Source organism: Hippopotamus amphibius, chromosome 2 (assembly GCF_030028045.1).
Source record: "Hippopotamus amphibius kiboko isolate mHipAmp2 chromosome 2, mHipAmp2.hap2, whole genome shotgun sequence".
Taxonomy (NCBI): Eukaryota; Metazoa; Chordata; class Mammalia; order Artiodactyla; family Hippopotamidae; genus Hippopotamus; species Hippopotamus amphibius.
In genome coordinates this window covers 14186018-14213243 of record NC_080187.1, presented here as the reverse complement: position 1 = coordinate 14213243, position 27226 = coordinate 14186018, and the positions used below count along the sequence as shown (strand labels likewise).

General features: G+C 46.5%; 1 protein-coding gene across 7 annotated transcripts in view; it reads right to left on the bottom strand.

The window, feature by feature from the left end:
- GGTA1 (glycoprotein alpha-galactosyltransferase 1 (inactive)) overlaps nucleotides 1-27226 on the bottom strand; it is a 67211-nt gene that overhangs the window by 5162 nt on the left and 34823 nt on the right. For 4 of the 7 annotated variants that reach the window (XM_057720244.1, XM_057720243.1, XM_057720242.1 and 1 more), the window contains 5 exons: nucleotides 17478-17566; nucleotides 11946-11981; nucleotides 10210-10275; nucleotides 9581-9676; nucleotides 1331-1468 (listed from right to left, as the gene is read on the bottom strand). In XM_057720244.1, the coding sequence (XP_057576227.1) occupies nucleotides 1331-1468; nucleotides 9581-9676; nucleotides 10210-10275; nucleotides 11946-11981; nucleotides 17478-17557 (416 nt within the window). In that variant the 5' untranslated portion in view covers nucleotides 17558-17566. The remainder of the gene's footprint in view (nucleotides 1-1330; nucleotides 1469-9580; nucleotides 9677-10209; nucleotides 10276-11945; nucleotides 11982-17477; nucleotides 17567-27226) is intronic. The other 3 variants (XM_057720246.1, XM_057720245.1, XM_057720241.1) reach the window with 1 other exon arrangement.

Below are 27226 nucleotides of genomic sequence, written 5' to 3'. Positions count from 1 at the left end.
TTGTTATTTGTTATCCGAAAACAAACCAAACATCACACCTCCTAAAAGTCCAAATCCACTCCGGAGGATTTATTGCTGCTGAGTACAAACAGTCCTCTCATGCCTCCGAGCGGAGAGCACAGGGTTTTCACCAGGATGTGCAATTTACGGTTTAGTTCTGTGAAGCTGCAAGGAGACGGCAGAAGCCATTGTGGAGCCGCAGGCAACGTTCTGTTCTTTTTGGAAACATCAGGATTAAATCAGTCTGCAGTGTGGTTGGCTTGTACCCTCTCATACCCAAGGATAAGGTGAGCTGGGCATCTGCTCCCAACTCAGAACTGTGCAGGTTCTTCTAGTAAAAATGTCAAAACTCCGGAGTCACTCTTCTCAATTAGAGATGTCACCTAGGCCCCTGGGATCAGCACATTCAGTGACACTAGGACTTGATCAGTATGGTGACGGCGATGGCTCTTGGGCTCTGGATTGGAGCAGGTCTTGGGAGAATGCTCAGATCTTCGCTTAAATCTTCACTCAGATCAACCTGGGCCTTCGCCTCTTTTTGTACAGGCCACATGGCTTTTGGAAAAGGTACAGATGGGAAGGCCCATGGAGGGGGGTGGGGGGCAGAGGCTGCCAGGAAAAGTGAACTTTTGCTTTTGTTTTGGAAAACAAAAAAAAAATTCTTCAAAAGAACAAAATGGGTTATGTTGTATTTTAAACTAATATTACAGCTACTGATTTTAAGTAAGAATGACTGTAGTTTGGAGAGAAATGTTGTAAACAAGGAAATGGAAGCTGAAACAGAAACCTATCCAACCTCTGCAAGAGGAAGTTCTGGCCAGCCAGATCTTCCGGGGCCAAAGCCTCCAGGGGGAATAGGGCAGAGGCGGCCGAGAAGCTCGCGGAGGAGAGGTCAGCCGTGCTGATGTGGAAAACCACGGCTCTTAGGTCACTTCTGTCCCTGGTCCTTGGTCTGGGGTCTTGAGAGCGGGGGAGAAACAATCCCGCACGTTCAGGCTAACGGCTGGCACTTTTGGAATTTCCAGAGAGCGCCGTGGAGGTCAGGGCATCGGTGGCTGCGGGTGTGCTGCAGACTCTGGGCTCAGCAGACATTCTCACCCGCAGCCGAGGCCCTCGCCGAGCGGGGACGTTGTCGATTCCCCGACCATTGTCCTGTTCTCAGCCTTTTGGGGCCTCAGCAGAAATGAGCCTGAAATGGTCCTATTACTCCATTCTCCTCTAATCATTCAGACATGACATGAACAGCCTCTGTAAGCCCTGGGGGCCCCTCACCAACCTCCTGACAGGGGAACAGGAAAAAGTCAAGGTCAGTTTTATTAGCAACACCTACCTTCCGACAGCAAAAACCGTCAAGCCCACGGTAATTTTCTGTTTGGCATAATAATTTTCTAAGACGTCTCTGTTGTAAGTGCCTTCCCACACCACCGGCGCCTTCCATTCGGTCATGGTCACAACCTCTGGGCGTTTCCTGGTGATAAAACAGAGTCCGTGAGTCAGGACGGCCTTTAAGGTAGGGCGGAGACAGTCTGAGGGAAAATGGGTCAGCCACGGCTTATACTGAGTGTCCCTGAATCCCGACTGTAGTTTAACTTCAAACAGTCGGCAGGTGGTGTAACATCTGCAGCATCTTCTGGGTGAAGGACAGGAGGCTCTGGCCCAGGTGCCTCAGAGGGCTGCCTTGGGGGGCCCTGTGGGGATCTTACCTGCACCACCCCATTCCTGCTTTCCTTGTCCTCATCCTCCTTCTAAATCCCTCCTGCTATCTCCCCAGCCCCTTCTTAAGCTGCCAGTGGCAACTCTGGATGTTGTTTGTCCCTGTGGGTGCCATCTGACCCTGAGAAAGCCCTAATGCTTGATGCAGGGGGACAAGACAGTGACACGAGAGCTGAAAGAGAAAGAATCTGTTTCAATTTGCCTTTTGCCAGAAAGGGATTTCTGGGTTGGGACCGGGTTATCGTTCATTTGACAAACAGGGAGACAGTCACCCAGAAAAGAAGGGACGCTGCAGGCTCACCGCGGCCAGGACTGACACACAGGGGCTCTGGCTCCGACCTCTCAGACCACGCTGCCTCTCTACTAGACGCACAAAGCTGGAGGGGGGAGGGGAGGGTGTTCTCTGCACTCAACACTTGAAAGGGCCTTGGCAAAGCCAACACAAACACAGGAAACAACGTAAGAGCAACGCCAAACCAACAAACTGTAAAGAGTAAATGCAGAAAGGCTGACTAGCAGCTGGGGCCCAGCCCACGGCCGCAGCGGGGGGCAGAGACTCAGCTCGGACCCCCATTTGCTCTGGAAGTGACTGCACTTGTCTGTTGGGAAATAGTGGCTGAAACACAGTCATTTAGACGCAACCCCCATCTCGCAAGGGCCTGGCCCCTGCTAGCCATGTGCCTGTCCTTCAGCCACTGTGGGGAGACGGTCAGTGATTGGGGCAACTCTTGGTGGCCCCATCGGGTCCCTGCTGGCTGCGTGCACGTGGCCTCGGTGTGGTCTTGGTGAGGCCATCGAAGAGATGTTGGCAAATGGGTCGGCCCAGTGAGAACTTCCCCCACCCTCACACACAGGTGGAGGGCGGGTTTCCACAAAACTGCCCATCCTCCATGGGCGAAGCCCAGTTTTTCCAGTGAGGCTGGACAAGGCTGGGTCATCCCCTCCTCGCGCCAGCCCCCAGAAGACTCTCGCTCCTGCTCCTGTCCCTCCGTCCCCAAGCTCTGCACTCCTATTCCGGAGCTGACTCGGCCCTCCCACCCCCGCCCTGTGCCCTGCTTCAGGCCTGCTTCCTTCTTCCTCACACAGTGAATCTCCTCCGGAGGTGGGGAGGGACACTGCCGGGCTGCTCTCATGGCCCCCACCCTCACATCTTGTCAGAGTCTCAAACCCCACACCCCAGCTCTGCCCTCACACCTGGGTACGCCGGCTGCATGGCTGCACAGGTACAGCTGTTACTGGTTTCCTTCGATCATGAAGGAAGCTATTTTGGACTCTGCACCAACCTGTTTGAGACACTTTCACATACACTTTCTCATGTTTCCTTGCAAAAGCGCTGCCATTGTACAGATAGGAAAACCAAGGCTCAGAAAGGCTTGTAACTTGTCCAAGGCCAAATGGCTAATGATGATGACTGACACACACGGAACACTTCCTTTGCAACCAGGCACAGTACCAAGGGCTTCACCCTTTAAGGTGGGTGCTATTTTGATTCCCATTTTATCAGTGAGGAAACTGCCACATGGAGCAGTTAAATAACTTGCCTGCGGTCACACAGCTAGTAAGGAGCCAAGCTGGGATTTGAACCCAGATAGTCTGACTCTGCAGTCTGTGCTCTGAACCACTGCATCTACCGCTTCTTGTGTTGGATATTTACCTGCTAGACTGATGAACTGGGGTTAAAACCCAGGTTTGTCATCATTTCCACTCAATTAACTACTTCAGCATTTTTATCAGTGCAGAATGAGAAATGATGAACTTGTTTTGTTTTGTTTTTAGAAGCTTATGTGATGCTTTTAGTCACATAAAACCCCCAGCTTTGTTGAATGACTAGACTTCAAACCAAAAGAATCACACACACACACACGCACACACACACGGCTTCTCATTCTATAACCGATGTTTCTGAATGTAAACCCTCCCGTGTACTGTCACCTCATGAATTGCCTGTCAAGGATCTCTTAGCAGTTCTGACCCAGGCCATTAGCTAAGGCGTGCAGCCATGCATGAGCTGAACATTTGCCAAGCGGGTAGTATTATTTTTAAGAAAAGGAAGAGAAAGAGGAGAAGGAAAGGACAGTATTCTTATTTAATACTTCCGGGCACAGGGGCTAAGTCCTTGACTTTCATTCCCTCATTGAACCATCACAACTACCTTCTAGGGCAGGTGCTGTCATCACCCCCATTTCACAAATAAAGAAAGTGGGGGTAGGGGAGAAGGAGAAAGGAACAACGTCTTTAGCAATTTAATCAATAGGAAGGCCCTTGGTCCCTTGATGCATATCTGCTGAGTCCCAGCTCCGTGCCAGGCCCAGAACCGAGCACGGAGATCACAGGAATGACATGCATCCTAGCCCTCGAGAGTCTCACAGTCCTGACAGGTGGTCAGCCTGCCACACGCTCCTCCACTGCCCGACCACTCAGTCTACACTTTCTAGAAAGACTGAGTCAACACCAGTGTCCAGTGTGGTTACTTGGCTGGGAAGATACCTTTGGGCCAGAGGAAAAAAGTAATGATATTAAAAATTAATGTTTCATTAAAAATTAAAATGTTCTATTTCCCAGCTGTTAATTACTAAATTCCACTGGCAATTCCAACATGTCAGCAACCCTGACTAGGAAGCCAGATGACAGGCTGAAGAGGCAGGCGGAGGCGGGGAGGAAGGAGGAGGGTGGGAGGATGATCAAGATCAGGTTCCTGGATGAATCTCTGCTCAAACCCCACCCCCAACCCGCCCCACAGCCCGAAAAAGAGAAGTGTCAGCAGGCACCACACGTGTGTAAGAGCAAAAGATGCCCAAGGCTACCAAGATGGGGCTCCAAAAGGAGGAAAAAGTACCAGGAAAGACGGGAAACTGCCCAAATGCCTTCTTTCCAAGCAGGGCGCCTACTGTGTTACTTCAGCTTATGGGGTTCCACCAGTACAGGCCAAAGGCTTCCTACAAAATAAAAGGGTCTCCATAACCCAAACACACACCTAGCTAGGTAATTGGTAGACTTTACATTTTATGTACTTATTTACGGGTACATTGTAGTTCCCAAGGGTGGGGAAGAAGAAGTGTTAAAGTTCTATGAATCACACAGCGGTTCAGAAAAGATGTGGAATGCATACAACGTGTTATTTACTGGACTCCTTCCAGGCAGCAGCATATAGACAAGAGCTGATGGCAACGTGAACAAGGGTGGTGGCTGTGGGATGGCGAGAAGGAGATGATGTGGGAAGAATTCTGGAGGAAGAATTAACAGAACATGTAGATGAATGAGACCATGGGATGGACAAAGGAAAAGATGAAGGATGAATTGGAGAGGTCTCCTGGACTCTGGCTTGAGATGGGGAACGAAAAGAATGAGGGTGAGGTGGAATCAAGAACTCCATCCGGGTCAATAAATAAATTTATAAAAAAAACCACAACAACTCCATCTGGGTTATGTGAGACACACAGAGATGTCAGGCAGGCAGTTAGATGATGCAAGCGGGGGCTCAGAGAAAATCTTTGGACTAAAGACATAAATGTGGGTGTCATTCTTCCATGGATGGTATCTAGTGCCATAGAAATGGGTGAGAGCATATTGGAAGACAGTGTATAAAGAAAAGAGATGAGGATACTGGGCTCAGCCTCCAGAAACTAGTGTTTGATGGCTGGGAAGATGGAGGGGCCTCAATTAAGGAGAATGAGAGGAGAAGTAGGAGGCAAATTAAGAGGATATGATGATGATTTCGTCTTGTGGAACTGAAAACCACAGCCACAGAAAGATAGAGAAAATGAAAAAGCAGAGGACTTTGTACCAGATGAAGGGACAGGATAAAGCCTCAGAAAAACAACTAAATGAAGAGGAGATAGGCACCCTTACAGAAAAAGAATTCAGAATAACGATAGTGAAGATGATCCAGGACTTTGAAAAAAGACTGGATGCAAAGATCGAAAAGTTTACCAAAGACCTAGAAGAATTAAAGAGCAAACAAACAGAGATATGCAACACAATAACAGAAATGAAAAATACACTAGAAGGAACCAATAGCAGATTAACTGAGGCAGAAGGGCGAATAAGTGACCTGGAAGACAGAATGGTGATCATCACTGATGCAGAAAAGAATAAAGAAAAAAGAATGAAAAGAACTGAAGACAGCCTAAGATACCTCTGGGACAGTGTTAAATGCACCAACATTTGCATTATAGGAGTCCCAGAAGGAGAAGAGAGAGAGAAAGGACCTGAGAAAATATTGGAAGAGATTATAGTTGAAAACTTCCCTAACGTGGGAAAGGAAATAGCTACCCAAGTCCAGGAAGCGCAGAGAGTCCCAGGCAGGATAAATCCAAGGAGAAACACGCCAAGACATATATTAGTCAAGTTGACAAAAATTAAAGACAGAGAAATGTTATTAAAAGCAACAAGGGAAAAACAACAAATAACATACACGGGAACTCCCATAAGGTTAACAGCTAATTTCTCAGCAGAAACTCTGCAAGCCAGAAGGGGGTGGCATGATATATTTCAAGTGATGAAAGGGAACAAACTACAGCCAAGAATACTCTATCCAGCAAGGATCTCCTTCAGATTCGAGGGAGAAATCAAAAGCTTTACAGACAAGCAACAGCTAAGAGAATTCAGCACCACCAAACCAGCCCTACAACAAATGCTAAAGGAACTTCTCTAAGCAGGAAACATAAGAGAAGAAAAGGACCTACAAAAACAACAAAACAATTAAGAAAATGGTAATAGGAACATACATATCGACAATTACCTTGAATGTAAATGGACTAAATGCACCAACCAGAAGACACAGACTGGCTGAATGGATACAAAAACAAGACCCATACATATGCTGTCTACAAGAGACCCACTTCAGACCTAGGGATGCATACAGACGGAAAGTGAGGGGATGGAAAAAGATATTCCATGCAAATGAAAATCAAAAGAAAGCTGGAGTAGCAATACTCATATCAGATAAAACAGACTTTAAAATAAAAAATGTTACAAGAGACAAGAAAGGACATTACATAAAGATCAAGGGATCCATCCAAGAAGAGGAGATAACAATTATAAATATATATGCACCCAATATAGGAGCACCTCAATACATAAGGCAAATGCTAACAACTATGAAAGAGGACATGCAAGGCAGAAATAGAGACACAGATGTAGAGAACAAACATATGGACACCAAGTAGGGAAAGCGGGGAGGGTTGGGGTGGAATGAATTGGGAGATTGGGACACCAAATTGTACACTCTAAATATATGCTGTTTATTGTCTGTTAACTGTATCTCAATAAAAGTTCTTAAAAAAAAAAAGATACTGAATTATTATCACCAATTTTTTACTATTTTTCACTAAGCTTTACATTCATTGAGACATGTTTGCATCCATTGCCTCTCTTAGTTTTCATGAACCTGTCAAGTGTGTGGCAGTGGGACACCGGTCATGGACTTGTTTGAAACCTGCCATGGAGCTGCCCAACTGAGTGACCTGGGGCAAGACACTAACTAGGCCGAAGGCCAAGTTTCTTTATCATGACAAGTGGGTTAAAAAAAAAAAAAAAAGAGGATATGATGATACAGAGGCTGAGAGATGTTGATATTGATATAAAAAATCAATGTTGATATTGATGTAAAGAGATATTGATGTAAAAACATATTGATGTAAAAACATATTGATGTAAAAATGTATACACAATATACTTAATATGTTTCTGTAGTTTATAGAAAAGGATACATTTCTATAAATATATTTGTTAATTCAATTTTTCATCTTTCATTCATTTATGCAAGAAATATACTTTAGCACCTTCAGAAGGCTTAAATTTGATGTCACTACACACCAATATTCTTTAAATATCTGCTCACCATTCATTTGGAGGAGAAACTGAGCCGTGTGTGGGGAGAGTGGAGAGAGTGACAACTGGTGACTGTGATGTTTCTCTTCTCTGACCCCAGTAATTCAGCCCTGGCCCCCCCCCCCCCCCACCTAGTCCCACTCAGCAAAGCACAAGTACCACAGTAAAAGTGTGCCACCCTCCTTTGAAGGGAGCTTGGCACCCATCTCTAGCTCATCTAGCGGGCCCTCGGTGGGGCGCGGGGCAGTGTATCACCGCCTCCCCGCCTCATCTTAGGGGCTTATCAAAGCTACAGTGCTTCCATGTTCTTACATTTCCAGGAAGACTTTAGCACCTCACAGATGGCTACCCGGTTGTCCAGGTTTTCAAATGACACACGGGGGGCCAAAATTCCCATCCTTCCGCACAGACGTGGATCCCTTATCCCAAAACAATAAGAGAACTTGCCAGAACACGTTAGTCTTTCCGGAGCCCAAGACCCCTCATGCTGGAACAGGTACTGTGCTCCCCCGATCCTCCTTCTACCTCTGCAGCTGCCCCTGCTCCTTTTCAGGCTTCTCTTCCTCCCCCGGCCCTTTAAATGCTGGTGTCAGACACCTGCCTGGTGGCCTCATCCAGGCCTGCGGATCCCACTGCCACCTGTACACGGATGGCTCCTCTTCCTACATCTCCACCACATATCTTCTGCCACACTTACGGGCACTGCTACCGACGGACTATTGTGTCCCCCGCCAAATTCATGTATGGAAACCTAATCCCCAAGGTAATTGTATTAGGGGGTGGGGCCTTAGGGAGGTGATTAGGTCATGAGGGTAGAACCCACATGAATGGAATTAGTGCCCCTAGAAAAGAGACCCCAGAAAGCTCTCTCTCCCCTTCTACTCTACTTGAGAACAAGTGAGAACACAGTGAGAAGACCATGTATACACCACACCTTCTGGGGTCTTGATCATGGACTTCCCAGCCCCCAGAGCTGTAAGAAATACATGTTTGTTGTTTACAAGCCATCCAGTCTATGGTATTTTGTTATAGCAGCCTGAACGACTAAGACAGGTACCCTGTGAGTCTCCATCCAGATGCCCCACAAGTACCTGAATCCACATACGTCCCTAATTGAGCTCATCGCCCCTCACCCCCCGCCACTCCTAGACCCTTCCCTGGTCAACGGCACCACCACCCACCAGTCTCTCAGGCCTCACGGTCATCCCAGACAGCTCCCACCTCCTTACTCAAACTGCATTCTTCTAAGTCAAGTTGATCATACCTCCTTACCAATCAAGGCAAATACTCGTATCCCATAGGGCTGTGAACTTCTTTAATATAACCATACTGATTGACTTCTCCTGTCTCCTGTGCCTAACACAATGTCTAGTACAGAATTTTTGACCATGACTCATCGTGAGAAATACATCTTCTGTCACAAACACACATGCACATACACATATATATGGAAGCAAAAATTCCACTAAACAACACCTATCCTTACTTCATGTGATACGCTCTGATTTTCTATTTGATTTCAATTTTTTTAAAAAGCTGTTTTTAACCCATTCAGCTAACTTCTGAACATATTAATGGGTAGTGACCAGTAGTTTGAAAAACACCAGCTAGCATATCATAGGCGTTTGATAAACATTTGCTGTACGCCTGCTTAAAGAATGTATGCATGGCCCTGTGAGATTCTGTATCATCACTGCCATTTTACAGATGAGTTAGAGTCACAGAATTTTCTTGATTCTGTGGCTTTCCACAAAACCCGATGGCCTGTAAGATGCCTTCCTGCCCTAGTATTTTGTGATTCATTTGCTGCCCTTGGCTAACTGCTGTCAGAATCATGGTAGCTGTTGCTCAAGCATTTAAGTCAAAATATCCAGGCTCTCAGTTTCTCATCTAATCTGTTTTGAAGGTCCAATAGATACTAAGACTCTGCTCCCCCGTCAGGGATGTTCTCCATGGCACTGTGGCCCACACAGCCCCCGCCACCTCCTGCCAAGCTATGGATTTACTGGACATGGGGTGACACTTCTTTTCTTACTGTGGATTAAACCAGTCTGATAGCTGAAGCTCTTCTTCCTCTCTTTGTTTCTTTTCTTTGTTTATGTCTTCTTCTTCTTCGTGGTAACTGTGGGTCCTACGTACAAAGGGAAAACAAGCTGAGGAAGGCAGGGAAGATGATCTACGGTATCAGGATGGTGGGTGAGGATTTTGTAAAAATGGCTTCCAAGGCAGAGAACACGTGCACCAAGTGAATGTCTGGAGAAAGGTTCATGACATTAGACGTTTATTCATAAAGACGCACTTTTGATGAAAAGGTGCGGTACTCACCTTTCTTGTTATCCTTCCAGGTCAGCACAGTTAGCAATTTAATGACCCAACAAGCATCAGGTTATTTCAGGGGGATTGGATCTTGATAAAACAATCCTGATAAAAGCATTTTGGCTTATGGTAGTCTTTCCTGCAATCCCAACTTTAGCCTGAACTTCACTCACCCTCAAGTTAAATGGGAAAAAACAAAAACATGAAAACCAAACTTAATGTCCCAATCCCAACAGTAAACAGAGTTCTGTGTGATTCCAATAATCCAGAAAGACGAGTGAGTGAAACCATTTTACTTGGGCTCCACAGTGTTGGGTGGATATACAGATTGTTGCGCTACCGCCTTACCCATTCTTAAACCAGCTCGGAAACCACCAGCCCTTCTGAATGCTGCTGTCACCAACTTCTGGGTTTCTAAGAAATGAAAAAGATGACAAACGTTTTTTAGAAAATGAGGCAGTCCCAAACTGGGGGATTTCCAAACTCTATTCATGGCAGGTCACTTAAAAAAATTCTTTTTAGATTGCTAACGGAAGTGACACTCGTGAATGGAATTTGTGCCCTTAGACAAGAGACCCTGGAGAGCTCCCTCTCCCCGTCCACCTCGTGGGAACACAGTGACACTGCTCCAGCCGAATGAGACAGGATGGACCTGGTCCTCCCTGGATCTCCCCTCCCTTGGGCGGCCCTGGCACTCAGCTCATCCAAGGCGTCCCAGCAGGAAGAGAAGGGGAGAAACAGACTGACAAGGCGGGGGTACGAACACACAAATCTGAGCCCTGCACCTGCCCCTTACTAGTTATATGACTGTGATAGGACATTTTCACTCTCTGAATCTTGATTTTCTCCTCTGAAAAATTAGATGATAAAAATAACAACAACAATAATAATAATGACAAACATACCATGAAGGTAGCTTTGAAGACTAAACAAAGTAGCATACACGAAAGAGCTTTCTAAGTCGCAAATTACTGTAGCAAGTTACAGTCTTCAAAAAAAACAAACAACAACAACAACAACAAAAACTACGCACATTTCCAAGAATGACCTCTTTTGCTAAATGAGAAGAATTTGAGTTGATACAGAGGTCAGCAGTGACAGACTCAGGAAATCTGAGGGTCTCTAAACCAGAAAGCTCAGCCAACTGTAATCAGGAGCCACTGTCACCAACACACATGCTGAAGAGTGAGAGTCTCTCCAAGGTGGGGACCTTCTAGAGGAGGGAAAAGAGGGGGACGCCAGGGGATACAATGCCCTTCAGTTGGACAAATAATGTGGTGAGGCAAGAACAGGCATGATAATAAAACATTTTAAAGCCCATCTACTTTCAAGAAGTGCTTGAGATGGTTTATGATTAAGAAGGTATGGTTATAATAAATAGGGAAAACAATACAAGAATAAAAGAGAAAACTTTTAGTCACTCAGGACGGTATTTTCACATGACTTTGGTCATCCCAGCCACTCTGTGAGAGTAAAAGTTTTAACTTTATTTTTATTTTATGGCTGAGATGTTGGTTGAGTGGGTTTGAGCAAACTGCCAAGATCCCGTGGCATGTAAGCACAAAAGCCAGGATTTAACACAGGGGAGAAATTATATCAGAAATGAAGGCTAAAGAAAGTACAAGCAGTTAAGCACAACACTTTGCGCTGAGCTTCCTGGCAACCAAGCCAAAGACAGAAAAGTGAAGGCTTACAGAGTCCTCACTGCCAATAATGATAATAATAATAATAATAATAATAATAATAAAACAGTAGTTCATCCTTTGTCTCAATGAAATTTCTTGCAAGGGTCTTTATACAACATGTGGTGGACTGCATAATGGACAAAATCTACCCTGATTCTTTTCATGAGCAAGGCAGGAATGTTCTCCAAACGTCACTACTTAAAGAGGTAGACAGTACTAAACACAAGTCCTGGCTCTATAAAGGCAAGACTAGGGGTCTGGAGGACTAGAGTGCAGACCCCTGGGACCCCTCCTGTGCCCAGAGCTGCACTACCACCTGCCATGTTAAGAATAGACTGAGGTGCTGCCAAAGTGGACATGGGAGGTACCCCATAGATATCTAGAATTCAAAGCACTTACTTTGACTGATTTATCCAGAACAAAGAGCCTTCTGGTCTAAAAGCAAATGAGAAATAAAAACATATCATGTTACTTTTAATGCGGAGAAAAGCTATTTTGCAACCATTATCACTGAAGCCCCAGGCTGAGTTGAGAGCTACTCCCAGGTTTCCACCTTCCTTAGAGATAGAACCAATGATATCAAGGGACTTCAGTTACCTCTGGATTACCCAGAACAAGGGGTGAGAAGGAGGTCTCTGGAGAATCTCAAATCTTAGTTTAAAAAAAAAACAAAAAAACACCTGGCAGCTCTCCATTGTCCAGGGTGGCTTCACTCAGGGAGAGGGACTCCACAGATGCGTCTCCTCCTGCCACCTGCTCAGGAATCACCCAAGATTTATCTCAAAACCAACAACTGCAGAGCCAGCACTCCACAGCTCGGAGCCTTCTACACAGCAGCCTCAAAGGGCATTTCTTGAGCTAACAAAGGCAGTGAGACCATCTGAAGGCAAATGCAAGACTGGACCAGTGACTGTATAACTCCTCTAGGGGACCACCTCCCTTCATTCAATAAATACTTGCTGAGCGTATGTTACATGCCAAGTGCCAGGGGTATGGTGTTGGCTGAGACAGACACAGTCCCTATCTGTCCTTGTGCTGCAGACAAGCTAGTGGGGAGAGCAGATGCTATTCAGACAACCACACAGCTACAGGACTTCAAACTCCAAGAAGGGCTGTTAAATAAAAAAATAAATAAAAATTAAAAAAAAAAAAGCATAAGTAACTAGGAGCACTTAACAGGAAGACCTGGAAGACTTCCCAGAGGAGGGGATAATGTTCTAGCTGAGTTCTAAAGCATAAATAGCAGCCCAGGGGAAGAGGAACTTGGAATAGTGTCCCTAGCAGAGGGGAAAATATGCAAAGGCCCTGAGAAAAGGAGACATTCAAATGCACAAGGAAATAAACAGAGAAGTAGCCAGAGGTCCCCTTGCTGGGGCCTGCTGGGGATTTTGTCCTTGACGAGTTTTAGGCAGGAGATAGATAGGGTCCTCTCTGCAGGCGGTGTGAGTGGATATGGGTGACTAGCCAGGAGGGGCTGGCAGTGGTCCAGGCCCAGGTCATGGCAGCCAAGGAGACAGAAGGAGAGGAGGACACTGACTTGAGAGACAGGTTGGGGGTAAAGGGACAGGACTCATCGTACTGGATTCCTCCACTGCTCTGTGCACGGATGCTGTGTCCAGCGGCTAAACCCTACTTGCTCACTTCTCCTCCCTGTGAATAAAAGGGATAGAGCCTGGGAGAAAGAGCTCTGGACCTGGGCTCAGGGACCTGCCCTGTCTGGCCCCAGCTGCCTTCATCTCTGAAAAAAATAAATGACTAATATTTGTTTCAGACTCTGCCTTCTGCCCCTGCTGGGAGTCCACATTTCCTGGTAGGAGTAAAATGCATGCCCTCTTACCACCTACGGTTTCCCCTCTGAGCTCAGTACTTGTGGACCGAGCTCTAACGTCCCTTGTTTTTAAATTTGTTTGTTGACCTGATGATATTCATAATAGCTAAATACTTGGCCAGGGACTATTCTAAGCAATTGACATGTATTAGCTCATTAAATCCTCACAACAATCAATGAAGGAGGTTCTAGTCTTCCTTAGAAGCACGGAGGCATTAAGTGGTTTTGTCCAAGGTCATGCTGCTAGGGGAAGAAACAGTATTTCAACCTGGGGACTCTGACTTCAGATCCTACAAGAGGGGAAGGGAGAGGGGTAAGAGGAGGGGGAGGGCCTGCTGCAACCCAGCACTCAGACCCCCACCTGGCACTCAGGGCATCAATTTGTAGATGCACTTTCGCCACCTTGTCCCATCTTTTATAATTTGCCATCTTGCCCTTTTCACCCTCCTCTCCCAGAAGCCTTTGACATTTCAGCTCACAGCAACACCCAGCCTGCAGTATATGGCATTTAACACATACTCATCCTTCAAGGCAGAGCTCAAATGCCACCTCTTCTCTGCTTTCCTTGGTAAGATCCTAGCACAGTGCCTGGCACATAGTAGATGCTCAATAAATATTTGTAAATGAATGCAAACAGATCCCTCTATAAGCAAAACATAATCTTTGCTTTCTTGAACTCTCACGGTTCCTTTTCTCTCCCTCTGATATCCTTCCTCCACTTTGCACTGTTGCTTACTGATATATACGTCAGCTTCCTCCATCTAGAGCATAACCTCCTGGGGATAGGAATTCTCCGTGGCTCACACTGTATTCCTCACGGCACTCGGCGTAAACAACCGGCTCAAGGAGGAGCCCCAGGTGATGAGTCAGAAGATCTGAGTTCCAGTTAGAACTTGGACATAAATTCACTGTTACGTCATCTCACCTATTTGGTCTCCACTTTGTCACCTGTAAAATGGAAACCCTCAACTAAAGGAAGGGTTGTACCGTGGGTCAGAGAATGAGCTGCAGTCAGATAGCCCTGGGCCTAAATCTTTCTGAAAATGTGACCTTGAACACTCATATTTAACATTGTGGAAACAGTGTTCCTCATCTAGAAACATGGACTAATACTTACGCTGCAGTGCTTTTTTAAGAACTGGAGGGAATGCACAGGGCAGTTCCTGGCATGTGCAAACGTGCAACAGCTGGTAGCTGCTCTCACCAAAATCACCCTCACCATCATTATTATAACTTTTAAAGTTTCTTCCATCTCTAAAATTCTTTTTTTATAATTAATTAATGAATTTATTGGCTGCGTTGGGTCTTCGTTACTGTGCCCAGGCTTTCTGTAGTTGCGGAGAGCAGGGGCTACTCTTCGTTTGTGGTGTGCAGGCTTCTCAGTGTGGTGGCTTCTCTTATTGTGGAGCACGGGCTGTAGGCGAACCAGCTTCAGTTGTTGTGGAGCATGGGTTCATTAGTTGTGGCTCACGGGCTCTAGAGCACAGGATCAGTAGTTGTGGTGCACGGGCTTAGCTGTTCCGTGGCACGTGGGATCTTCCCTGACCAGGGCTCAAACCCGTGTCCCCTGCACTGGCAGGCAGATTCTTAACCACTGTGCTCCCAGGGAAGCCCCTATCTCTGAAACTCTAAGATTTTTTTCATCCAGCCTCAAATCAAACGCTGTCCTGGATAGCATTCTTTCAGGATGCTCTACAGCCAATAGTTCTCTTTCCTAATCAGTTGATGTGTTCTATTGAGTTTTTTTTACAACCCTTTTTAGCTACAGTGCTGCCCACCTGTCTAAGGTTAGGGCCCTCAGCTCACCTCAGACCATCACATGGCCCCCAATTCACAGGGTGGCAAACAACCTGCTGCCTTTTGAACCTCTTGCAGACATTCAAATAGATTCTTCACACTGAAGAATGATGTGGCTGCAGTCTGGGTGCCAGACTACGGCCCTGAAGAGCAGCCAGAACCTGCTCCAGTTACTGGGCAGAGAGAGTGTGCCCAGCACTGCAAAATACCCTCTTTATGGGAGGCTAGTGCCAATACGCACATTTGGCTCCCATAGTTTAATTTTGTGAAGTACCCAAAATATGGAAGTTTGACTCCGGCTGCAATTCAAAATACCAAGGTTACCCAATGAAGCATTCAGAGCTTGAAGGCTACCTACACAAGCATCTCAGTTCAGGGGAGGAACTCAAAGGGCGCTTGCTCTTCTGTTGGATTCTTCCAACTGCTAGAGCTCTTCTTTCTATTTGCCAAAATCCCGTCCTATTCTGCCCTCTGAGCAGGTGATGAGGATGGTGGTGACAGCTAGCGTTTACTGAGTCCCTTGCCCTAAGTGCTTCATATACAATGACTTACTTAATCCAACAACCCTATGAAGCAGGTACTACTGTCATGCCCGTCTTTAACGACAGGGAAACTGAGGAACAGAGTGGCTGCGTAACTTGCCCAAAGTCACAGAGGAGGTAGCAGGTGGCACAAGACCAGCCCCAGGCAGCCTCGCTCCAGACTCCAGCGAGGCTATTTCCTCGGCCCTCAAGTATCTAAGGAAGCCCCAGGGTCCCGGCAGACAATGCTGAATCATCTTCTCTTTGGACTAAGTACCCACAGTTTCCTCAGTCTGAAAGACCTGGTTTGTCGACCACTTTAACATGCTCACTCTCCAGCTTGTCTTGTTTTTCTTAAATGAGTTGTTTGGAATGAAACAGAGTAACACTTCAGAAGCGGTCAGATCTATGTAGCACCCCCGGAGGAACAGCAGCTCCGGAATCCAGAGGATCCTTCATCCACCGGCGTACCTGAAGGTGCAGTTCTCAAATAAGTAGCTGAGGTCGTCCTGCTGCTCATCAAATCTGAGATTTTAATAACTGAAAGAGACATTCTAATGTTCAACCAGGCCATCATCTTGAACTTGGGAGGTTACTAAGACATTTCACCATGAAAATATCAATGGGGATGAGATAGCCGTCCTGGCTCAGAATTGTAAGTTGGCCTTTTGAAAAGAAAGGCTGAGCTGTACGGATGCCTCAAGTCAAAACCATCGTGCATTTTTGTAGCTGCCTGCAGAGACTTTTTTCTGTCAGAAGCTTCTCCAGCTGGAATCTCTGAGGCATTGTAGTTTCCGAAAGCACAGAAGCAGCTCAAATATTTGGGGTGAATCCACTGATGAACTTGAAAACTCAGAAATATTTAATTCATTTTGTTTTCCAGGGTTAAAAGAAAAAGACAAAATATCCAAAAGTTTTAGCCAGGCACAAATGAATCACCAGCGACTCAGAGTGTATTTTGCAGCAAAAGTCAACAACCTTGAGTTGTTCCTTTAAACTTAGCAAATATTTTAGGACTGCAAAAATCAGGTAGATTTCCCATGGAATTCCTGTCTGAAATTTCTTTTCTTTTCTTTCTTTTTTTTTTTTAAAGTAACATGTTCTTATTTGCTTACTTATTTTTTTATTTACTTATTTTTTTAATTAATTAATTAATTTATTGGCTGCTTTGGGTCTTTGTTGCTGTACGTGGGCTTTCTCTAGTTGTGAGCAGGGGCTACTCTTTGTTGCGGTGCGCAGGCTTCTCATTGTGGTGGCTTCTCTTGTTGCAGAGCACAGGCTCTAGGCGCGTGGGCTTCAGTAGTTGTGGCACATGGGCTCAGTGGTTGTGGCACACGGGCTTAGTTGTTGCACAGCATGTGGGATCTTCCTGGACCAGGGCTTGAACCCGTGTCCCCTGCATTGGCAGGCAGATTCTTAACCACGGCGCCACCTGGAAAGTCCCCTGCCTGAAATTTCTTAAGGTAATTTCCATACCTGGTCATCTAAATAATTTAATATGACATTTTGGTCTTAATATGACCTTACTGTTTCTGACTCTAGCCTACCCAGTACTGCAAAGGTATAAAAATCAAGACATTAGGAATATGGCAGGAAGAAAGGTGATTAATCACGTAGAAGGAGCTTGAAGATTTTAAAGACAGTCTAGGGCTCAGGGTACAGGAAGGATGGAATCCCTTCTTTATGGAGTCAGTTAATCCTAATTTTAATTCAGCCTGGTGGCTTGGCTGATACCAGATTAGAAGAGACTTCCATTAACATCATTGTATCATGTTTCATAATTACCTGTTGATATATTCCCAAAACACAACAATTACAGTTGAGACAACCAGCATTGACAGAATCACTTTTCCTTTGACATTCATTATTTTCTCCTGGAAAAAGAAAAGAAGAGGGGAAAAAACAGGTTAAATACATCCAGAGTGGGATATAATTTTTAAGAAATGCTTCTACCCATATCCTTTCTAAAATGAAAAGTTGATGACTATTTAACAAGAGCTAAGGAGTGTGTTTTACCTTAAACTGCATAGGTCTGCAGTGGCAAATTAGCCAATGCAATAAATTAACAGGGCTGCCTGGGTTGGGAAGGTTGCTAAGGCCACTTTAAGGCTCAGAGGGAAAGTATCCTAACTGATCACAAGGTCCACCATGGACATGGGAAAGTGACGGTTTATTTATTTATTTTTAAATTAATTTTTATTGGAGTATAGTTGCTTTACAATGTTGTATTAGGTTCTGCTGTACAGCAAAGTGAATCAGCTATACATATACATAAATCCACTCTTTTTTAGAGTTCCTTCCAGTTTAGGCCACCACAGCGCAATGAGCAGAGTTCCCTGTGCTATACAATAGGCTCTCAATAGTTATCTATTTTATCCACAGTAGTGTATATACGTCAATCTCAATTTCCCAATTCATCCCATCCCCCTCTTCCCCACCTTGGTAACCATAAGTTTGTTCTCTACATCTGTGACTCTATTTCTGCTTTCCAAATAAGTTCAACTGTGCCATTTTTCCAGAGTGAGGGTTTAGCTAACGGTTCCCATGGACTCCAGCGGCCCCCACCTCACATCGGCCCACCTCTCAGCACATGATTTTGGGGAACCATTTATTCCGGAGCTCTGCTGCCCTTGATATACTGACCATCTGCCCCACTCTCAGAGGGGAAAACACCCTGGCCCTTTACAATCTAGCCTCAAACACCTCCCAGCCAGCTCTCCCCCACCACACACATACAATCGGCACACAGTAGGTACATGAATGCTTCTTGATTGTTGCATGAACTTGTGGTTGAAGGGGGAATAACAGTTTGGGAAGTACTTTAATTTGGGTGGTGGGGGAAGGCCTCACTGGGGAGGTGACCTTAAAGCTTCCCGCAGGATGAAGATAGGATGGAAAAGGATGAAGAGTGACATGAGAAGGGGTGAGAATACGAGGGTGAGTCAAAAATTATCCGCACCCCGGTTATATTAAAACTTTTATAAATGCTACAGCCAGAGTGTGCATAAGTTTTGACTCACCTTCGTATGTTGGAAACAACATCAGTACCAGGCTGACCGAGAAAAAGCTTCTTGTGTTTGGAAAAAACAAAAGCAAAAAAACGGGACAAGAAAGAAACAGGGCAGTTGTCCCACCGGAGCGGCTAGAGGAGGGCGGGGTGCTGGGAGGGGTTTGCCGTCAGAGGGTGGGCAGGGGCCGTCAGAGCCTGGAAAGGCGTGGACGGTGGGCGGGGGCCCACCAAAGCATCTGAAGCTGGAGAATCACTTGATCCAACTTCATTCACAGAGACCCATCTGGGCACTGGGTGTGGAGAATGGACAAAAGGGTAAGGGCAGACTACCTCAATGGCCACAAAAAAGAGGTGGCCTGGCTCAAACGGTGGCTTCATTCAAAATATAGTTTGGAGAGAATCAGTAGGATTTGGCTGCTAACTTAGTCATCAGGGATGAGGGATGAAACGATGTTTCTGCTTAAGCAGGTGGGTTGTAGCATTTCCTCAGATGGGCTGGAGGAAGAACAGGCGTGGAGGAAAATAACGGCGAATTTCCTTTTGGACATGTGAATTTCGAGGAGTGTGTCAACACCCGAATGGAGACAAGTAGGCAAGTGGACGCTGGAGTCTCAAGTTCATCGGAGAGATGTGCGCCGGCCGTGCAGTTGCAGGAGTTGTCCACGGACCAAAGAAGGTATTTAACATGAAGGGAATGAATTAGATTACTAAGGAGAGAATGCAGAGAGAGAGAAAGGAAGGAGGGGGGCCCTAGGCCGAAGCTTAAAGATGCCTACACTTAGCGGTAGGATAGAGGAGGGGGCATGAAGGAGAGGACCAGGAGGTAGAGAAAAACACGAGCGTGGACACCTGGGAGCCACTGTCATCACCTTTGTGAAGCCATTTCCCACCCCCACCCTGACCACCAGGGAAGCCCCGTTTCTCTCCATCACTTTATTCACGTTGCTGTACACATCACCTTGGGAGAGGGCTCACGTGGTAACATCCACATTTGGCTCTGTCTCCTCTAATTGTTCATTTGAGCTTCCTGAGGGCAGGAAGGATGCCTTCTTATTCAACCCTGAATTCCCAGTGCCCCACAGAGAGCAGAGGGGGCCATCCATAAATGTCTAGTGAGTGCATGAAATAAAATGTCTTTCAGGGCACAGGTTATTCTCCAGTTCTTTTCAAAGAGGATTCTGAGATGATTCCCAGCTTGGATCTCATGTGCTCCATCACCTTTATTATTAAATCCAGTTAAGAAGAGGAAATATGGGATTCTTAACCATGACACTCTATTCCTTCTTGCTTAGAAAGTGAGCTCTGTTTGGAAATGCAAACGTCAGGGCTGAACTCAAGTTCATAACTCAACCTCCAGCTTTCAGATACACCTGGATCGGTGGTGTTTCAGAGACCGTGAGAAGATGGGCCTGCTGGGCCACAGGGAAACCTCAGTCTTGCGCTTCTTCCCTGTGAATAGCTAGTGAGCTGGCACAGACGGCCCACAGCCCACAGCCCACAGCCCACAGCCCAGTTACGAAATGCAGAGTGCAGCATGCAACTCGGCCCCGCTGCTGGAAGAAGCCGCTTGATTTCTACGTCAACAGCGTTAGCACTGAGTGTGAGGGAAGGCCTGGGTCTGGAAGCAGATTTGGACCGAGACTGTGGCCACCTCTCTACCGCTGTCTTCACTCCCAGGGAAATATGGATGGTGACAGAACACAGGCGCTTGGGAATGAGGCGGGGATTTGAGACACACGAAAAAGGGTAACTCTGAACATGTAGCATCTTCTCAGAGCCTCCCCAACTCCAACAAGCTCTGAAAAGCAAAGGCCTGTTTACAATTCAATTGGCACCCAGGCCCTAGGTGACATGAGGCTGTTTATAATCTTTATCCCACTTAGTGAGACTGTTTAAATGTTTCTTTGCATAAATATTGATGTATTTTGTTATGCGCTTGCTGCTGCTGCGTCAGGGGTATTACATAATATATGATAAATACTCTGCATCCAAAAACTTCTGAATTTCAACATATCTGGCCCTAGGGGTTCAGAAAAGGGATGGTGGACCTGTAATGGATCATGCTAGATGGGTTTCCTCATCTTTAAAATGGGGATAAAAATGGTGATGATTGAGGAAGATGACATCCATGGAATATTTAGCACTGTGCCTGGCACCGTATAAAAGCTCAGAAATGCTAGTTCTTATTACTGGTGTCCATAAAACAGGCTGTTGGGAGGATCCAATGAGGATAGCACAGTGCCTGGTACCTAGCAAGAGCTCAACACATATTTGAGAGAAAAGAATAAGGGTTTGGGTATAAGAACATGGTAAACAATAAAGTGCAAATTGATGCAAATTAGGGACTCTAAAGGTTTATCCATCTGTTCTGTGCTTCAGCCTGATTAAGAGCTCCTTGGAAATGCCAGGTGACTTTGATTTCCTTTGATCAAGCCTGGGCCATCCTAAGCTTTGTCAGCCCCACCCACTGAGGATCAAACGCAAATTTTCTCCCGGTGTAAGAAACGGAGAAAGACACAAACTCTCATGGTAGAGAACATTGATGCTCACATTAGGGAGAGCCTGATGTAAAATCAGACACGCCCCCTAATTCCCTCTCCAAGTGCAGATGTTTGATTTTTTAATTTCAGAAATTAGCCTCAGAGGCAACTCTTGGAGCCCATTTCTTTCTGGACCCTATAAATGACTTGAATCTGCTTACTTTTCGCCGAAGCCAGGCGTCACTCTTGTCAGAAACTTAGAGTTGGAAGCTACCCAAGTGCCAATCTCGCATCCTTTAGCAAAGCACTGGAAATGGGTGTATACATGCTTTACATGCTTCCAGGAATCTGGAACCTAAGTCTCTGGGGACGGAAGGGTTGGCAGGGTGGCCAATGGGTCTTTTAAAACATTTTTATTCTTCTCTCTGGATAAAATGAGGCATTTGGCAGCCAACGTGGTCTAAAAGCTCTTCGCTGATGTGTCTGAGAATTTTCAAAACCATGTCATTCTGAAGATTGGTGGTTGACTATCTTACCCACCAAGCAGGAAAGTTGGGGTTGCTTCTAAGCATCCCATTTAAGGGGTAGAGCACAGAATTAGGACCTACAGAGTACTCGCACCCTGTCTTAAAGGGGAGAATGTAACTACCTGCGTCACCTGGGTCCCACCCCTCAGAGGATCAGGTGAGCTCAGCCAGGCCCAGTTCCACCTGCGCCCTTCCACCATCTCCCAGGCCCTCTCGTCATGGTGTTTGCGATTTCTCTCTGAATCCATCCTACCACCCACACGGGCCGCTCCTGGGTCACTCCCAGGACTCAGCCCCTGCAACGGCTTTCAAATGAACCCACCCCCACTCCTGGAACATGTGCAGATTGTGCTTAAAAACCTGGGTGCATTTCTCAAGGCACATTGTACATCCTGTCATTTCTCCACCTTCCTCGCCTCCTTCTCCCGCCTCCTTTTCCACTTCTGTTTCCCTGGAGTGTCAGACTTCTCCGAGTGGCCTCTAAATGAATTCTTTCACACAGAAGGATACACCCACAACTTCAAAGACTCTGATCGTTCCACCCCAACTGGTCTAAGTAAAGGTATTCCTTCCAAACAGAATTCCTCTCTGAAAGGGATTCTAGTGGCCCTTATGTTCTCCATCTCATGTTAGCGGAAAAGGTGAGCATCTCAGCGGAACCACAGAGCGCCCAGAAGCCCTGGGAAAGCCATTATCTCGGGAGAGCATGGGAAAAGCGGCGGCAGAGGAAACCGAACCTTCCCGCAGGCTGAAGATTCCTCCTCTCTGCCTGTGATTCTTCCCGCCCCTGGAACCCACAAGTGCTGTCAATGAAACAAAACAGGTTAAGGGGGTGGGGAGAGGGCTCAGGTGCTGACTGGGTATTAGTGACCCTGCACAAAACTCCTATCTCAGGGGCTGCCCTGGCGGTCCAGCGGTTAAGACCCTGAGCTTCCAGTGCAGTGGGTGAAGGTTCGATCCCGGATTGGGGAATTAAGACCCCACATGCCGTGTGGCCTGGCCCAAAAAAAAACCAACCAACAAACAAAAAACAACAATGACAAAACTCCTGTCTTTCATCTTCCACATCCTCCACTGTCATATTCAGATCCAGCATTCCAGGCAGACATTAGGCCAGGGCTAAGAATGTGCAGCCCTAGATGCACACTCCAGGCACGTTCTCTGACTCCGAGCCTCTATTTACATAGACAAAAATGGAACTTCAAACACCCTCCTCTAGGGATCTTGAGAGGACAAAAGGAGACCGTGTATACGCAGCACATTGCGCCTGACGGTCAGTAAATGCTCCACAAGGGGCAGCTGTAACAAAGGTGACGCTTTTTGGGGGGAGAGACTCAGAAATGCGTGGCTCTGAGGGCAGAGCTGCGGTTCCACCTGAGAGGGGTCTCGGCCCTTCAGGGCGGCACCACGCAGAAGGGTCAGCTCAGCTCAGCTTCCCGCCGCCCCCAGCTCAGGTCCCGCCAAGCATCGCGTTTGCCCCCGTGCCTCACCCTGGTCAGGGAAGGAAGGGGAGGCCCAAACGTCACCCCGGCTCCCACACAGAGCGGCTTTGTGAACCGGCGTCATGGGTTTCTCTGGCCTCGGTCTCCCCGTCCTTGAAATAAGTCCTGTGGACCTAACTTTCCACAATGGGCTTTCCTGATTGACCCAGGACCCGGAGGAGAAATCAGCCACAGAGCTGGAAGTCTCATTTTCCGAGGACAAGTCCACTCAGCCACATGGAGCTCATCTTGCTGTGATGGCCCGCAGATTCCTGGAAGTGATGTTCAAGAGAGAGGACTGCCAACCAACCCATGTTGAGCCCACAGGGCAACTGACCCAGATGCTTACGAAACCTCCAAGTCAGGCCCCCAGGCAAGACCAGCCCTGCTCTCCCGTTAGGGTGGGAAGTGGGGAAGACCCAAATGCTCCCCCGAGGCGAGGCGCTGCTCCTGCCTGGAGGAATCACTCCAGCCTGGGTGCCTGTCCTGGGGCGGCGGGTGGGGGCCCGGGTACTGACCCCACTCCCCGCAGACCTACGTGGGTCCCAGTAGCAACCCGCCCCAGGTGGGCCTTGTTGAGCTCCCAGAAGGGAAGGAGCTGAACTAGCTGCTGCTCTGCTCCCTGCTCAGGGGGCCCCGTGATCCAGACCTCACAGCTACCTGGTGCCCATACCCCTCACCCCACCCAGGAGTGGAGAGCTGAGTTCTCCGGAGCTCTAGGCCCGAGCCACCCAAGCAGGAAACTGTCAAAAGATTCACAGCCGTGGCATCGCCAATTACAAGTTGTAAAGCTGAAAGAAACTTCTCAACTCGCAGTAACAAAAAGCAACCATGGGGGCTTCCCTGGTGGCACAGTGGTCAAGAATCTGCCTGCCAATGCAGGGTACATGGGTTCGAGCCCTGGTCTGGGAAGATCCCACATGCCATGGAGCAACTAAGCCTGTCCACCACAACTACTGAGCCTGCGCTCTAGAGCCCGAGAGCCACAACTACTGAAGCCCACGTGCCTAGAGCCACAACAAGAGAGGCCACCACAAGGACAAGCCCTAGCATCGCAATGAAGAGTAGCCCCCACTCACCACAAGCTGAGAAAGCCCGCAGGCAGCAACCAAGACCCAATGCAGCCAAAAATAAAATAAATAAATAAAAGGTACCCTGGATCAACCATGTTAGAGGCAAAACTGATTTGTCTTCCTGTTGTCTCTATTAAAAATAATACTACAGGACTTCCTAGGTGGCGCAGTGGTAAGGAATCCGCCTGCCAATGCAGGGGACACGGGTTTGAGCCCTGCCCCGGGAAGATTTCACATGCCACGGAGCAACTAAGCCCATGCACCACAACTATTGAGCCTGTGCTCTAGAGCCCGTGAGCCATAACTACTGAGCCCATGTGCCGCAACTATTGAAGCTCATGTGCCTAGGGCCTGCACTCCGCAACAAGAGAAGCCACTACAATGAGAAGCCCACGCACCACAATGAAGAGTAGCCCCCACTCGCAGCAACTGGAGAAAGCCCGTGTGCAGCAACGAAGACCCAACGCAGCCAATAAATAAATTAAATAAATTAATTAATTAAAAAAAAAATACTACAGGGAGGGCCGCTGGTTCAGGCCGCAGTGACAGGGCTGCTTGCCCCGCCCCCTCCCCACTCCCCCCCATCTCAGCACAGTGTCCGCTCAAGGCCTTGGAGACCCGCAGGCCCCAACATGGACAGGAGGGGTCGCCTTACCTGAGCCAGTTCTTCTAGCGGGACAAAAAACAGAACTGGCAGATCTGCCTCAAAATAAGAGCTCTCAAGAAAGTATTGTTTGTGAATTGAGATGTAAGTCTGTGTATTTGGGCACTGGCTGTGGAAGAAGCAAAGAAAATGCAAAAGCAGTTGCATCAAGAGAAGCCTTGCAGTTATTTCTCAAGAAAAAGGTGGTGGTAAAAATATGTAAAAGGAAATACAGAGGCAGTGAAAGAGAAGACTTAGTACTCCTTAATGAATAGTCGAGGCCTGTAAACTTACCTCCAGCATTAAAACATCCTAAAGAATTACTGTAATATGTCCAAAATATCACGGCATACATCTGGTATTTAAGAGGAAAACTAACTTTTGTATAATACGAAACAGAGACTTTCACAAATTTCGTATTGCTTTTTTCCAGTTTTGCAGAAAATTGACAATCTAGTTTTCTTCACACGATGGAAGTTGTAAATAATTTGTGAATGACAGTATACATTAAAAAATGTACGCATTAACAGCATACCAGTATGCTGTTTTATTGCCGAAGAAAATACTGTCTTCTGTTTTGAATGATACATTAGGTACGATATGTAGTTCTGCAGTCTCAAAATTTTTGTACTACTTTGAATTTGGTGAAAATGTATTGTTGTCTACCATGCTTTTTTACCCCTAGCTGAAAAAACCTTCACATCAAAGAAAAGGGGACCATAGCATTTGAATGAAAGTCTGTGAAGCTTAAGGTTTTAAGAATGTTGCCTGTAATGTTGAACATGTCTATTAAAGAATAAAAGAGAAAATAGTTAAAAAAATAATAATACTACAAAATCAGCAGACGAGGCACTCCAAGAGTTGCAGCCAAAATAGGACAGGTGCATGACAGATGAGTAACACTAATCATTTTTATATTATTTTCACATTTTATTATAATGTTGTTTTCTGGATTTTGTCCTTTTAGAGTATTTGTCAGTTTTTGTTATATGTTGGGATGTCTCCTCATATTCTAAATACAGTCAGCCTTCCGTATCCATGGGTTTCACATCCTCAGATTCAACTAACCACGGATCAAAACTATGAAAAAAACAAAAAATTCCAGAAAGTTCTCAAAAGCAAAATGAATTTGCTGCTTACAGGCAACTATTTACATAACGTTTACATTGCACTCAGTATTGTAAGTAATCTAGAGGTGATTTAAAGTAAACGGGAGGATGTGTGTAGGTTATATGCAAATACTGTGGATTTATGTTTTATGTAAGGGACTTGAGCATCTTTTGATTTTGGTATCCATGGGCGTCCTGGAACCAATCCCCTGTGCATACCAAGGGATGACTGCATTCACGTCCATCCTAATACTATATTTGCAATTTTGCTTTCTTTTTCTTAAAGCCGGCCCTGAAAGTTGAAAACGCTTCTGGCCCCGCAAAACTTGGATGCTCCCCAACTGAACCAGGCCGGGCCCCAGGCTAAACGCTCTACCAGCAGTCTCTCCTGGAAGCCTCACAACGACCCTGTGAAGTCACTCTAGGAGTACCCTCATTTTACAGATATGAAAATGGAGGCTCAGAAAAGTTAAGTGACTTGCCCAATGTCACACAGCATAAAGTAGTGGGACCAGGATTCAGGTCCAGACAGTTGGCCTCCAGTGCGCACCGTTTTAACTCTTTTGTTCTCAGTAAACATGCAGGCTGCCCCATGGACGAATCACCCAGGTCTCTTTGTGACATCCTCTCAATTTGCCTTTCATGATTACCACTTAGCAACTGACCCAAAGCTAGCCAATCACAGGCTAGACTCACTGAGGGGCTAGCTTCTCCTTGGACCAGCTGGTGAGCATTGGCTCAACTCCTCTGCCATTTCCAGGTGCCTCCTGTGCACCTGGTGTGTGAGCCTTCCTCACTCACTCCATCCTGTTCATCCCTCATCCTGGTCAGCGTGGTGGCTTTTTAGCTGAGGAAACTGAGCTTTAGCAAAGGCTGAGATCACTGGGCTCACCCACAGGGGGATGCTGTGTTTGAAAAGCAGACCCTCTGCCTCTCAGCTCTTGGCAGGGGGGTGGTGCTGGGGGGTGAGGAAGGAGAATGCTGCTTTATCCTAAAACCTCTCTAAACTGGTGGGCATTACGGGGAAATGCTCCCTGTTGGAAGAAGCATGGTATAATTCATGGGGAGAAAAAGTGCATGGAAGGCTGTTTCCAGTTAAGTTTTTCATTATAAGGGTCAAAGTAAACACACATGGAGGAAACTAAGAGTCAAGCCTCAGACTAAATATACTATTAGCTGTCGTTCCAGCCATCACAGACAGAACAACCTGT